Raw genomic sequence first — 13,433 nt, forward strand, 5'->3', positions numbered from 1 at the left:
AGCCATCTTTATAATAAATAAGAGTATTCATGCAAGGATGCATGCACCGTTCGCCAGACAGTCTTTGCATATGTCAAGATTCAAAATGCTACTGAGTTCATGGAGTAAGTGGAAACAGATAAAAAAGAACCATAACAAAATGTAGAAGAAATAACATGAAGTTAGATAAAACATGAAGTTAGCAGAGCTGAGGCGGTCAGATGGAGCAGAGCAGAGTTGGTCATATGAAGCAGAGCAGATATAGTCAGAGACTGTACATCTGTCTCTCCTGTGCTACAACTGACTGTGCCCACCCTCCCCTGGAAGTATTCAGTTTATGGCTGGCTGTATGTGGGCGGAGACATCAACTGCCAAACAGTGACTTCAATTGGGATTTGGGCCAAGTTCAAACCAGTGGAGGCTGCAGCCATCAAACCAAACTTCCATGGGTTTGCTTATCTCTTTCTACAAGGGGGGTGATGTAACATCTCCTCCTGGATGTACTCTTGCAACATATTATATGTATATAGAGGTGTGCCGCCCCCGTGCCAGCAGCCGATCTGCTCGGATCCGGATCCGTGGTGGCTCGAAGGGTCTCCGAACCCGGGGGTCGTGTGGCCACTCAAATGAAGGGGGTATTTACAGGGGATTGTATTAGAGTTTGTGATGACACCCGTGGTATGTAGTAATTAGGAGTACCACCGCTGCAGTTGGGAGTATCCGGGGATGATGGAATGGGGCAACCAGGTGTTGTGACCCTCCAAGGGTAGGGGGGATACCCCGGGGCTCGGTGATGGTGAGGGGGAGTGCCGTTGGATGCAAAGGGGTCACTTACGTTCTCACTCAGTCCATTAAGTTGACACCGACAACTGGATAAACCAAAGTTCTGTATACCGCTGCCACTGAGGGGAGCTTAGTTCGGGTTCCATCCCCAATGGTGCTGTCTGATGATCCGTGACCTGCCTCCTGGCACTAAGTTTACTTCTCTGTTGGTCCCGGTAGTATGGAACTTGCAGGGTCCCGCTCCCCACTATGGCTAAGTGTGGGAGCTTGCTCTCTGGGTTCACACTTGGGATTTTCTGGACCATTTGAGTGGAAAGTCCTATTCCCCTCATTGCGCTAGTACCCCGATTTTGGAGCGGGTGGAGAGCGGATCTTGAAGGCTCCATTCTTGTTGGGTAAATTGTCAGGTTGCCTGAAGCTGCTCCCTGACCTAGGGTCTACGTACCCCGTTGTGCTCTGGTCCCAGCCCGGTGATGGTGCAAGGCCGCCAGCTGTCCTCCTCGACAGATCCGTGCCCCTTGCCACGATCCCCTGCAACCGGGGGTCCAGGCCATCGTCTGCCACCTAGATAGCTTCCTAGGAGCCCTGTTCCTGACCTCCTCTCTCTTTTACTTCCAACACACAACTTCCTACTCCAGACACTCCTGGCCCCCCCCTCTCCAACACCCCAGGTGGGCGAATCTATTCCGCTCAAGCCGTCCACTGGTGTGTTTGGTGGGTGTGGTGCAGAGTGTACCTAGGATTTAATTAGCTGATGTAGGCAACACCATAAAGTTGGGGACCCATAACCAAGAAGGAGGTGGATACTGCACAGGAGGGCAGATTGTGCAATACCCTGTGACGACCTGATAATCCAGGGGAGCCACACATGCGTCTATTACCAGGTGCTGTTGTCTTTATTCTGTGGATTGCGCTGGTGATCCAGGAAACATCAGGGCCAGAAGCTTTAGGCAGTCGCAGAAGCTAGTGTGACTGAAACCTGTAATGCCATCCAGTTTGGCAGTATGGGTTTGCTGTCTGACGTGAGTATTTAGCTCCTTGCTTGGCCAATAGGACAGCACAACTGAGATTTGACAATTACAGTTTTCTTATGTCTGGTTTAGTCCTGTTTTTCAACTCTTGCTCATTCCATTTTATTTCTATTAGTTAACCTTGGACTTTGTTTTGACTATACTTCAACCTGGTGATTCTTTTCCTGTCTCGTTCATCTTTGTTCTGACCTAATGACCTGACTATTTCTGCCAGCCCACTTCTCCCACCAGCAGTTACTCCAAGAACTCAAGAGAGTGCTCCTGTGTATGTCTCCATGCCTGTACAAGGGTTAAAGGGTGAAGACCAGGGATACCCTGGGATCAGATAGCCAGAAAAGCTAGCGCAAAGCCTTAAAGGAGCCACACAAACACTGACACAGCCGCTTACAGAATCAAGATTAAGAGATGGAAATTAATTATAATTGATTTAATTCACTTATGCAGGTTACATAGGCTAAATTTTCTTAACTAGTTCTACAAATGGATACCATTATTAAATAAATAGTCATTCATACAAATATTTGAGATACTAATATAGATGTTACTTTATACCTGTAGCAAATAGTAATGTTAATTTCCACCCCTAGTCTTGCAGAACCCAATCAGACAGCTTGCTGTAATTTGATTCCTTGTGTTCTCCTGGTGTGGGCTATTAGAACATTTTATTCTATCATAAGGAGGAATGAGTGACAGATCTGATAGCAGAGTACTAGGGTAAGTGCTTCAATCTACATGACATAGATCATTTATTTTATCTTCAATCGTTGTTTTATATATATATATATGAATGTATAGTTATTTGCATACAAATTTACAACTAGAACTTTATTTGCATTCTCGGTTCTATGATATGAAATATTTAATAACTAATAATAGCAAATAATATCTTCGATTTATCTGACACTAGCATTGTTCAAAATGAATTTACGAGGCTGAAACTAATTACAAGTGATCACACTTTTGTGTTAATCATGTTCCATTTATCATTTATTTATGCTAAAACCTAATCAGAAATGTATTTTAAATAACATATATGGTGTAAAACGAAGTAACATTATATCCTATTCACTTTATTGTAAATTTGCATTTGCTAGTGGAAATTATGTGCTGATAATGGCTTTAAACCAAGTAGAATACTGTTAGTTTTGTTTCTTATGCTCCAATTTTGTGGGAAAAGAGGAAAAGACACCGGGTTCAGAGAGATATCACTTTATATTAGTTTATTCAGTATTTTTATTAAGATAAAAATGCTGTGTAATTGCCATGCTAGCTTTTCTATGTAAATTTGTAGGAGCTGTCAATCAGTCTATGTAGGTTGGGTAATTCAAGATTGGATTGAATTAGGATCCATGGCAGTATCTAAACAAATTTTTTACATCAAAATGCTGAAAATGACATATCTCCGAGTTTACTGTATCCTTTTTTGACACGGAAATCTAAAAAATCTGCTTTAATGTACTTAATTTCTTCATGATTATATTTCATAGTATTTTCATGTAATAGAATCTATACATGATTAATAAGTTACATTTATTAATAGTTTGTTTAAGATATAGATGCTAATTCAGGTTGCTCCACAAACATAAGTGCATCGCAATAAATTAGAATATCATCAAAAAGTTAATTTATGCTTCTGGGCATCTGTCAAGTCAGCAGTCTTCCCCTTGATTGTGTAGCCTACTGAACCAGACTAAGGGACCATTTTAAATGCTTAGGAAACCTTTGCAGGTGTTTTGTGGTAATTATTCTCATTTTCTGAGATAATGACTTTTGGGATTTCATTGGCTGTAATCATCAACTTTAACAGAAATAAACACTTGAAAAAGATCACTCTGTGTGTAATGACTTTATATAATATATGCATTTCCCTTTTTGTATTAAATTACTAAAATAAATTAACTTTTTGATAATATTATAATTTATTGAAATGTACTTGTATAATGGACATAACTCAATGATCTTTAATACAAAACTCATTGAAATGTAATATTAGCAGTACATATTTTATGAAATCTTGTTTTATTGTCACAATGGAGCTAATAAAATGTCCTCTAAGAGTGTGTTCACACAGAGTTTTTAAAGAGCTTTTTCAAGTGGCTTTGTTCCAAACAAAATGAAAAATAAAATGTATGCACATATGCTTTAGTGACTTTTCTTATTATTCGCTATTCTAAAATCACTTTGCTGTTCATATTTTTAGAACTTTGGGAAGATTTTTTTCCACTTCAGGTTTTGAGACACGCCAGGATGGAGAAAAGAGAGTGTGTAAATTCTTTGATGGAATCTGCTCTAAACTAGGAACTGTCCAATTAAAAGTCTGCAAAAAATGCTTCAGTTTAAAGGGAACCTGTCAGGTCCAATATGCACCCAGAACCACAAGCAATTCTGGGTGCATATTGCTAATCCCTGCCTAACCATCCCTGTATACACTAGCATAGATAAAGAGATCTTCAGAAAAAGTATTTCTAAAGATCTTTCACCGTATGCTAATGAGTGAGGGGTCTAGTCCCCTGTGCGTTAGTTCCCCTGGCCAATCGCCCCCATTAGCATGTTAATACACCCTTGTAGGCGTGTTATCATGCTAATGAATACGCAGTATCACAGGATGATCTCAATCACCTCTCTGCTGCCATCGTGTCCGAAGGGGATTTCGGCTCGGTGTGCATTACCCCGGAGTTTGGTTCATGCGCACTATCAAGCCGGGTGCACGCGTCCTGGCTTCAAACTGAAGTATTGCGCATGACCCAAACTCTGGGGTCATGCGCACTGAGCCAAAATCCAGCATCGGACGCAATGGTAGCTGAGAGGTGAGTGAGATCATCATGTGACGCACTTTAGGCCAGAGTGCTTCAGGTCACCAGAGGTCATACTGTGGGAACCCGGGTATGACCACTGATGAACTGAGTGGTATCACTGCTGGCAGCCGGGTCCTTCTTGCCAGTGTTCCCCAGAGCCTGGAGAGATATTTCACTTACAGATTAATTGAGGGGGTATCTGATAGATGCCTGCCATGATTAGAATAGAACTTAGTGGCTGCTATGGGCTGCCATTAACTCCCTATTACCCCAATTGCCACTGCACCAGGTCATTCGGGATGAGCAAGGTAAAGCTCGGGGATTGTCACATCTAGCGGCTGCTAACTGATATTTTAAAGCTTGGAAGATCCCAAAAATGCGGGTCTCCCCAGCCTGAGAATACCAACCCTCAGCTGTGAGGCTTTATCTTGGCTGGGTATCAAAATTGGAGGGACTACACGCCGTTTTTTTTAATTACTTATTTATTTATTTTACTGTACGATATAGACCCGCCCACCGGCGGCTGTGATTGGTTGCAATCAGAGAGCTGTCAGTCAGCGTGGGGGCAGGTCTGACTGCAATCAATCACAGGGAGAAGCAGTGAATATGTGATGAGACTAATGAGCAGTAGGGAAGAAGTATGAGAGGAGGCAGTGGAGCAGTGTGACAGTCGTGCCGCGATCAGTGAGTAGGAAGCGCTTGGAGAATCAGTGGTATAATACTGTGACATCCTCATTCCCAGAAACGATATGTGAGTCAGAAGTGTATGCAGGCATCTTCTCCAGGCTCTCCCCATTCACGTTCATCACTTTGTAGACGGGGTGTTTCGGGATGATTGTCCCTCGCCAGTGCAAAGTATAAGGTCTGATCTGGCTGAATGAGGTGAGAAAAGTTTTCCTCTGAGACCCCAGTAGAGCATCTCATTCACCCAGATAAGACTTCATACTTTGCACTTTGCACTGATGAGGGACAATCATCCTGAAATCACGTGTCTGCAAATTGAGGTTCTGATCTGGCATAAATCGTAGGCCATATGAAAAGGCTCATTGGAGAGTCACTTTTGACTTTTTTGGATTGCTACTTCCAATAGGTGCCACTAGAGTTTGTCTCCTTCCTCCCTGAAGAGACAAATCAAAGAAGTGGAGAAACTTTCAAATGAAAAAAGCACATGATACTTTAATAATACTATTTTCTATAGCAGTAGAGTGACCTAAATTGCATATTTCTGTCACCAAGCATAGTTAGGCAGCCCAGTTTCTTGTCCAAGGTGCAAACATTTAAAGGGTATTCTCAAGTTATAGAGGTGCTTTAATTACTTAGACAGCATGAAAATGATCTATTTTGCAATTGACTTACTTCTACTTTCTTGATGTCATTTTATTGCAATAAGACCTTTTATCTTATCATGTGTACTGCTGGTTTTCATGGAGCTCAGTGTTCACTTGTGCCTTCCGGGACCTTAGCCAAGTGTGCACAATAGTTACTTTGCAGGAGAAGAATGAACTCTAAAGGCCACTTTACACGCTGCAATATCAGTACCGATATCGCTAGCGTGGGTACCCGCCCCCATCGGTTTTGCGACGTGGGCAAATCGCTGCCCTTGGCGCACAACATCGTCCAGACCTGTCACACTACTTACCTGCCCTGCAACGTCGCTGTGACCGGCGAAACGCCTCCTTTCTAAGGGGCCGGTTCGTTCAGCGTCACAGCAACGTCACAGCTACATCACTGAACCGCCGCCCAATAGAAGCGGAGGGGCGGAGAAAACATCCCGCCCACCTTCTTCATTCCACATTGCGGGTGGGAGGCAGGTAAGGACAGGTTCCTCGTTCCTGCGGTGTCACACATACCGATGTGTGCTGCTGCAGGAACGAGGAACAACTTCGTTACTGCTGCAGCAACGATATTAGAGAATGGACCCTCATGTCACCGATGAGCGATTTTGAATGTTTTTGCAACGATGCAAAATCACTCATAGGTGTCACACGCAACGGCATGGCTAAAGCGACCGGATGTGTGTCACAAATTCCGTGACCCCAACGAGATTGCTTGAGCGATGTCGCAGCGTGTAAAGCGGCCTTTAGGGGTACTTTGCACGTTGCGACATCGCTACTGCGATCTCGTCGGGGTCAAATCGAAAGTGGCGCACATCCGGCACCAGTAACGACGTCGCAACGTGTAAAGCCTAGATGCACCGATAAACGATCGCAAAAGCATCGTAAATCGGTGATCTGTGTAGCGTCGGTCATTGTCATAATTTCGCTGCAGCAACAGGTGCGATGTTGTTCCTCGTTCCTGCGGCAGCACACATCGCTGTGTATGAAGCCATAGGAATGAAGAACATCTACTTACCTGCCTCCACCGGCTATGCGGAAGAAAGGAGGTGGGCGGGCTGTTTACGTCCCGCTCACCTACGCCCCTCCGCTTCTATTGGCCGACTGCCATGTGACGTCGCTGTGACGCCGCACGACCCGCTCCCTTAGGAAGGAGGCGGGTCGCTGGCCAGAACAACGTCGCAGGGCAGGTAAGTGCGTGTGAAGTTGCCGAAGCGATACTGTTCGTTACGGCAGCTATCACAAGATATAGCATGTGCGACGGGGGCGGGGACTATCGCGCTCGGCATCGCTACCATCAGCTAACGATGTCACAGCGTGCAAAGTACCCCTTAACATCACAGCCACCTCTCTCCGGCACATTGATTTTGATACAGCAGTTAGCTGCTCATCTCCACTCTTGTTCTTAGCTCCTGATATGCTGCTGATATAAATCTTGCTAAATCATCAACCCACAGCATCAAATTCTCCTACAGCAGTTCTCCTAATGATCACAGTGTAGACTCCAAAACTAAACACTGACAGCCAAAATATTTTACAGTAGCTGAGCTTTATAGTTATACTAATATTACAGCTCTGCTGCTCACCAGAACTTTTATTCCAGGATGAATTCCCACTAGTGATGAGCGAGTACTAAAAAGCTCGGGTGCTCGAGGCTCGGGCCGAGCATCCCAAGATACTCGTGTACTCGGCCCGAGCACCGAGCCCAATGTTATCCTATGGGAGACCCGAGTATTTTTATGAAATGACCCCCGGCAGCATGTAGAAACCCTAAAAATGTCACAAAAGTCTCAGAAGAGTGCTCAAATGACATGGCAACAGCATGGGGAAGACCCCTTGAAGCATTTATCACTCAAAAGTCACAGCTGTGAACAATTTTGTCCGAGTTTTACGCCATTTTTACGGACTCACCAGAAAACCTTCCAAAATGACACCAAAATGAATTTTCATGGCGGAAATGTTAAGGGCACATACCCAATAGTGAGATAGAGCTGGTGTATGTTACTTTTTGAGATTAATACATGAAAGATTTTACGTAAAACATTGTGTGGCACTCCGATGTACAAAACACACGTTTTGTGCTTTTTACTAGCGATGTCGGTCATTTTTTTTTTCATTCTATCTCCCGTCGGTCGGTCTCGCTCTGTCTGTCTCTCTCTGTCTTGTCTGTCCCCCTCTCACAGTCTGTCGGTCATTCTCCCCCCTCTCTCTTACTTACCGTTCCCCGATCACTGCCGCGGCGCTGCACTGCTGTTCACTAAACTCCGGCGGCTTTTCCTCTTTTGAAAAAGCCGGCCGCTCATTAAACAATCTCGTATTCCCTGCTTTCCTGCTTTTCGGCGCCTATGATTGGTTGCAGTGAGACATGCCCCCATGCTGAGTGACAGGTGTCTCACTGCACCCAAACACAGCAGCCGGTGGGTGTGTGTATACTGTGCAGTGAAATAAATAATTAAATAATTAAAAAAAACGGCGTGCGGTCCCCCCAATTTTAATACCAGCCAGATAAAACCATACGGCTGAAGGCTGGTATTCTCAGGATGGGGAGCTCCACGTTATGGGGAGCCCCCCAGCCTAACATTATCAGTCAGCAGCCGCCCAGAATTGCCGCATACATTATATGCGACAGTTCAGGGACTGTACCCGGCTCTTCCCGATTTACCCTAGTGCGTTGGCAAATCGGGGTAATAAGGAGTTATTGGCAGCCCATAGCTGCCACTAAATCCTAGTTTAATCATGTCAGGCGTCTCCCCGAGATTCCTTCCATGATTAATCTGTAAATTACAGTTAAAAAACACACACACCCGAAAAATCCTTTATTAGAAATAAAAACCACTAACAAAGTCACTCATCACCAATTTATTAACCCCGACAAACCCTCCATGTCCGGCGTACTCCACAGTCCTCCAGCGTCGCATCCAGCTGTGCTGCATGAAGGTGACAGGAGCTGCAGAAGAAACCGCCGCTCCTGTCAGCTTCACACAGCAACTGAAGACAGCTGCGCGATCAGCTGAGCTGTCACTGATGTTACCTGGATCCAGCGGTGGATGCAGCGGTGGCCGCGGGTAACCTCAGTGACAGCTCAGCTGATCGCACTACTCACCGCCGCTCCGGTCAGCTCCACGCAGCAACTGAGGTGAGTATCGCGATCAGCTGAGCTGTCACTGAGGTTAATCGCGGCCACCGCTGGATCCAGCGGTGGCCGTGAGTTACCTGACTGACAGCAGCTGATTGCGCTACTCACCTCAGTTGCTGTGTGAAGCTGACCGGAGCGGCAGTGTATTCTGCAGCTCCTGTCACCTGCATGCAGCAGAGCTGGACGCGACGCTGGAGGTCCGTGGATTACGCCGGACATGGAGGGTTTGTCGGGGTTAATAAATTGGTGATGAGGGACTTTGTTATTGTTTTTTATTTCTAATAAAGGATTTTTCGGGTGTGTGTGTTTTTTAACTGTAATTTACAGATTAAATATGGAAGGAATCTCGGGGAGACACCTGACATGATTAATCTAGGATTTAGTGGCAGCTATGGGCTGCCATTAACTCCTTATTACCCCGATTTGCCAACGCACTAGGGTAAATCGGGAAGAGCCGGGTACAGTCCCAGAACTGTCGCATATAATGTATGCGGCAATTCTGGGTGGCTGCTGACTGATATTGTTAGGCTGGGGGGCTCCCCATAACGTGGGGCTCCCCATCCTGAGAATACCAGCCTTCAGCTGTATGGCTTTATCTGGCTGGTATTAAAATTGGGGGGGATCGTACGCCGTTTTTTGTAATTATTTATTTATTTATTTTACTGCACAGTATAGACACGCCCACCGGCTGCTGTGATTGGGTGCAGTGAAACACCTGTCACTCAGCGTGGGGGCGTGTCTCACTGCAACCAATCAAAGGCGCCTGTGGGCGGGGAAAGCAGGAAATATGAGATGGCTGTGTGCAGAGCACAGCGCGCCCGCCGGTATAAAGGCTCGGTCACGCTGTGCAGGCCGGCCAATCACTGCAATTCCACAACTAACAGGGCTGTGCCATTGCAGTGGTCTGCCAGCCAATCCCTGCATGAGGGCTGGCTCTCAAAAGAGCGCCAACATGCAGGGATGAAGACCACGAGTACAGCACGAGTATCGCGAAATTACTCGGTACCCGCCGAGTAGCCCGAGTACAGTGATACTCGTGCGAGTACCGAGTAGTAACAAGCATACTCGCTCATCACTAATTCCCACCCTTCCAGAAACCAGATGATAAGGAGACTGGAAATGCTGCTCAAAAGACTTGAGAATAACCTTTTAAAAAATGTCAACAGCGTTAGAATTCCTATAAAGTTTAACATTGATTGAGGCAAATCCTATACGCAAATAATGTCAATGATAAAAAAAAATGTGAATTTTACTTTTAAAAACAGAAAAGATTATTATTATTATTGGATGGCAAACTTTGCAGCAATTGTTCGATTTTCATGCAGCACCCTCGCCATCACAAGTGGAATGAATTAGAAATTTCTTCTTTTAAATTTTTCAACACCCTCCCCAACCTCTTATTCCCCCCCCAAATACTTATCACACAATCCCTTTAGTTTGTATTTTCATTGTATCAATATGAAAACTGCATTTTTCTAATAATAAATAGCACTGCAATAGAGAAGACAGAATTAAAGTCCAGTACTTGGATATTTATTATTTCTCTTTGAGAACAGCCCCTACACAGTGCACAGAGCCTAGGATTTTTGGCACGGTAGACCGTTTACATTTGCCCAGTTTGGTAGCTGCAAACAGCTGATCAGTGCAGGAGCCAGGTGTCAGACCTCAGGGGGAAGGTCACAATATCTAAGGTGTCCGACCCCAGGGGATATCTCATAAATATCTAAGCCCTGGAAACCCCTCTAAGTATTCAACTACCTGCAGTTTTAACACATATTGAAAAAGAAGCAATATAATTGAGCGCCAACTATGCATATTGCACCAGGCAATGAATAATATCGAAGTCTATATGAATGACAACTAAATAGTTCACATTCATACAGGAAATTGAGAAATATAAAGTTGTGTGAGTCTGCACATCATTTTAACCTCTTCCTTTACTGACCTGTGGTTTGTAGCGAATAGTGTGATCATCAGCATGAACCTCTATCATTCTGTCATTGCTCCTTCAAAAATAATAAATGTCTGAGAGTTAGTGACACAGAACTAGATTTAAAGCTATCTTAAGACAAAATGTACGTGTCCTTGAAGTAGAGCATCTATAGGGCAGAAGATCCAGTGCAGTACTGGTCATTATGAGTGTGATTATTTATCTAGTGAAGGGAGAAAGTAATGCAGAAGCAATAAAGGTATGTCAATGGGTTTTTGATACTTCATCTGAGACCAGTATAATGTAAGAAAAAAGGCCCTGATTCCAATGATGTATCACTTAGTTTACTGGGTGCCACAGTTGTGATAGAATCAGTGTTATTAGGTGTATCAGGTACCAGATCTAAACAAGCTAACCCTATCCACACCACAGCTTTGTTTGCACATTGTATAGTGACAGTGAGTTGCTTATCAGACAACTTTTATCATGTGGCACCTAGGCACAGTAATGATAATGCCCTAGGGATATAACCTTGATTATACAACAGCGCACAGCTTAAAGTCAACCTGGGACCAGGATTTTTCCTTATAAACTGTGGCTACCATCTGTATAAAGATGCTCCACACCCAATGAGACTTTGTTGATATCAGTACACTACAATTAATTCTGTTATTTAAATATGTGGCAATCAATGTATAGCACTCTGTGCAAGGGCATATTGACAATGACTGAAGACATTGCCGCTGCTTAGGGTACCGTCTCACTAAACTACGTACCAGCGATTCTGACCACGATTTGACCTGGTCAGGATTGCTGGTGCGTCGCTACATGGTCGCTGGTGAGCTGTCAGTCAGGCAGATCTCACCAGTTACCAGCCACCAGCGTCTCTGCACTAGTAACTAAGGTACACATCGTGTTACTAAGCAAAGTACTCTGCTTGGTTACCCGATATTTACCCTGGTTACGTGTGCAGGGAGCCAGCGCGAAGCGGTGTACGCTGGTAACCAAGGTAAATATCGGGTAACTAAGCAAAGCGCTTTGCTTGGGTTACCCGATATTACCCTGGTTATCAGCGTACCGCTGCTTACACAGAGTCGTGCTCGTTGGTGTCCCGCCGTCAAACACGCCGATGGTGCTGCACAGCGGGAGACCAATGAGCAAAAAATGAACCAAAACAGTGTGTAACGATCAACGATTTCACAGCAGGGGCCAGGTCGCTGCTTAGTGTAACACACAGCGAGATCACTGATGAGATCACTGGTACGTCACAAAAGCTGTGACTTAGCAGTGATCTTGCTAGCGATCTCGCTGTGTGAGAAGTACCCCTAAGGGGCCAATTGAAAAAAGAGCTCCAGTCTCAGTTTTTCCAATCCCATTTATCAACACATGATAATACATTGTGCAGTACCTCTCCACAGTTTTTACACTGTTAACAATGGGGGGAGAATTGCTTGAGGGTCAGTGGGAAACAATCAAAAGCCTCTCTGTACTGGGTGAATACATCAAAATAAGCACTAAAATCCAGGACCAATTTTCATTTTTGCAATGCTCCCACCTCTTCTTTGTATTTCACTGGCTCTATGGTTAGCATTATATATGGACTGACATTATATAGAGGCTCAAATTCTACAGATTAAACAAAGGCTTTGTGGCTAGAATATTATGGGGCTCTGTATCTAACATTATATTGGCGTTTTGTGGCTAAAGCTAAATAGATGATCAGTGGCTGGTGTCGAATAGCAGCTGTTTGGCAGGCACTGTGTGGAAGCTCTGAGACTGACTGTATATGAGAGTTTGTGACAGGTCATGTTGATATGGAGATAGATGTTACATGGACACTGTGGCTAAATGTGTTAGGGTACACTTGCCAGCATTTTTATGAGGTCTCTACATCTGACACCTTAATAGGATTTTGTTATAAGTATGCTGACTAGAAAGGACAATGTTATGGAGTTGTGAATGTTAGAACTGTGTGGGTATATGTCTATTACCTCCTACACACCTTATTAAAAACCCTGCACATACAGGAGTGGACTGGACCATGAATCAAAGGGCCACATGTTCCCCAGGCCAGAACCCACACACTTGTTGAGGGCCATCTAGCCATTTAGCCAAGGCTTGTACAACATGCAGCCCACAGGGTCTGCTGCGACCTGTGGACCTGTCCAGGAGTCACCGCTTCCTCATTCCTATATTCAAATGTATTTGCTTCGTTCAGACATGTTCTGCTGAAGATGGAGAAGATGGAAGTTTACAGAGATGAATTTTGACCTGTAAAGTACCTGGATATAAATGTTTATTTGTAATACTGACTACGTCTTATCAGTACTGTGGTTCCAGTATGGTCCGCAGTTTGATAAGACTTATAGCAACTCCCAGCATCTCCTTACCATTGTTAAGAACATACTAAATTGTAGGTATATGAGCTACAAATGTATATAAGGC

The 13,433-nt window shown here is 44.4% G+C and overlaps 1 protein-coding gene across 1 annotated transcript in view; it reads left to right on the top strand.

Annotated features, from left to right (window-relative positions):
• The first annotated feature begins 2,474 nt into the window (after nucleotides 1-2,474).
• AQP4 (aquaporin 4) overlaps nucleotides 2,475-13,433 on the top strand; it is a 76,863-nt gene continuing 65,904 nt past the window's right edge. Inside the window, exon 1 of the mRNA XM_075316368.1 lies at nucleotides 2,475-2,507. Coding sequence (XP_075172483.1) covers nucleotides 2,476-2,507 — 32 coding nt within the window. The 5' untranslated portion in view covers nucleotide 2,475. The remainder of the gene's footprint in view (nucleotides 2,508-13,433) is intronic.

Source organism: Anomaloglossus baeobatrachus, chromosome 6 (assembly GCF_048569485.1).
Source record: "Anomaloglossus baeobatrachus isolate aAnoBae1 chromosome 6, aAnoBae1.hap1, whole genome shotgun sequence".
NCBI classification, from domain to species: domain Eukaryota; kingdom Metazoa; phylum Chordata; class Amphibia; order Anura; family Aromobatidae; genus Anomaloglossus; species Anomaloglossus baeobatrachus.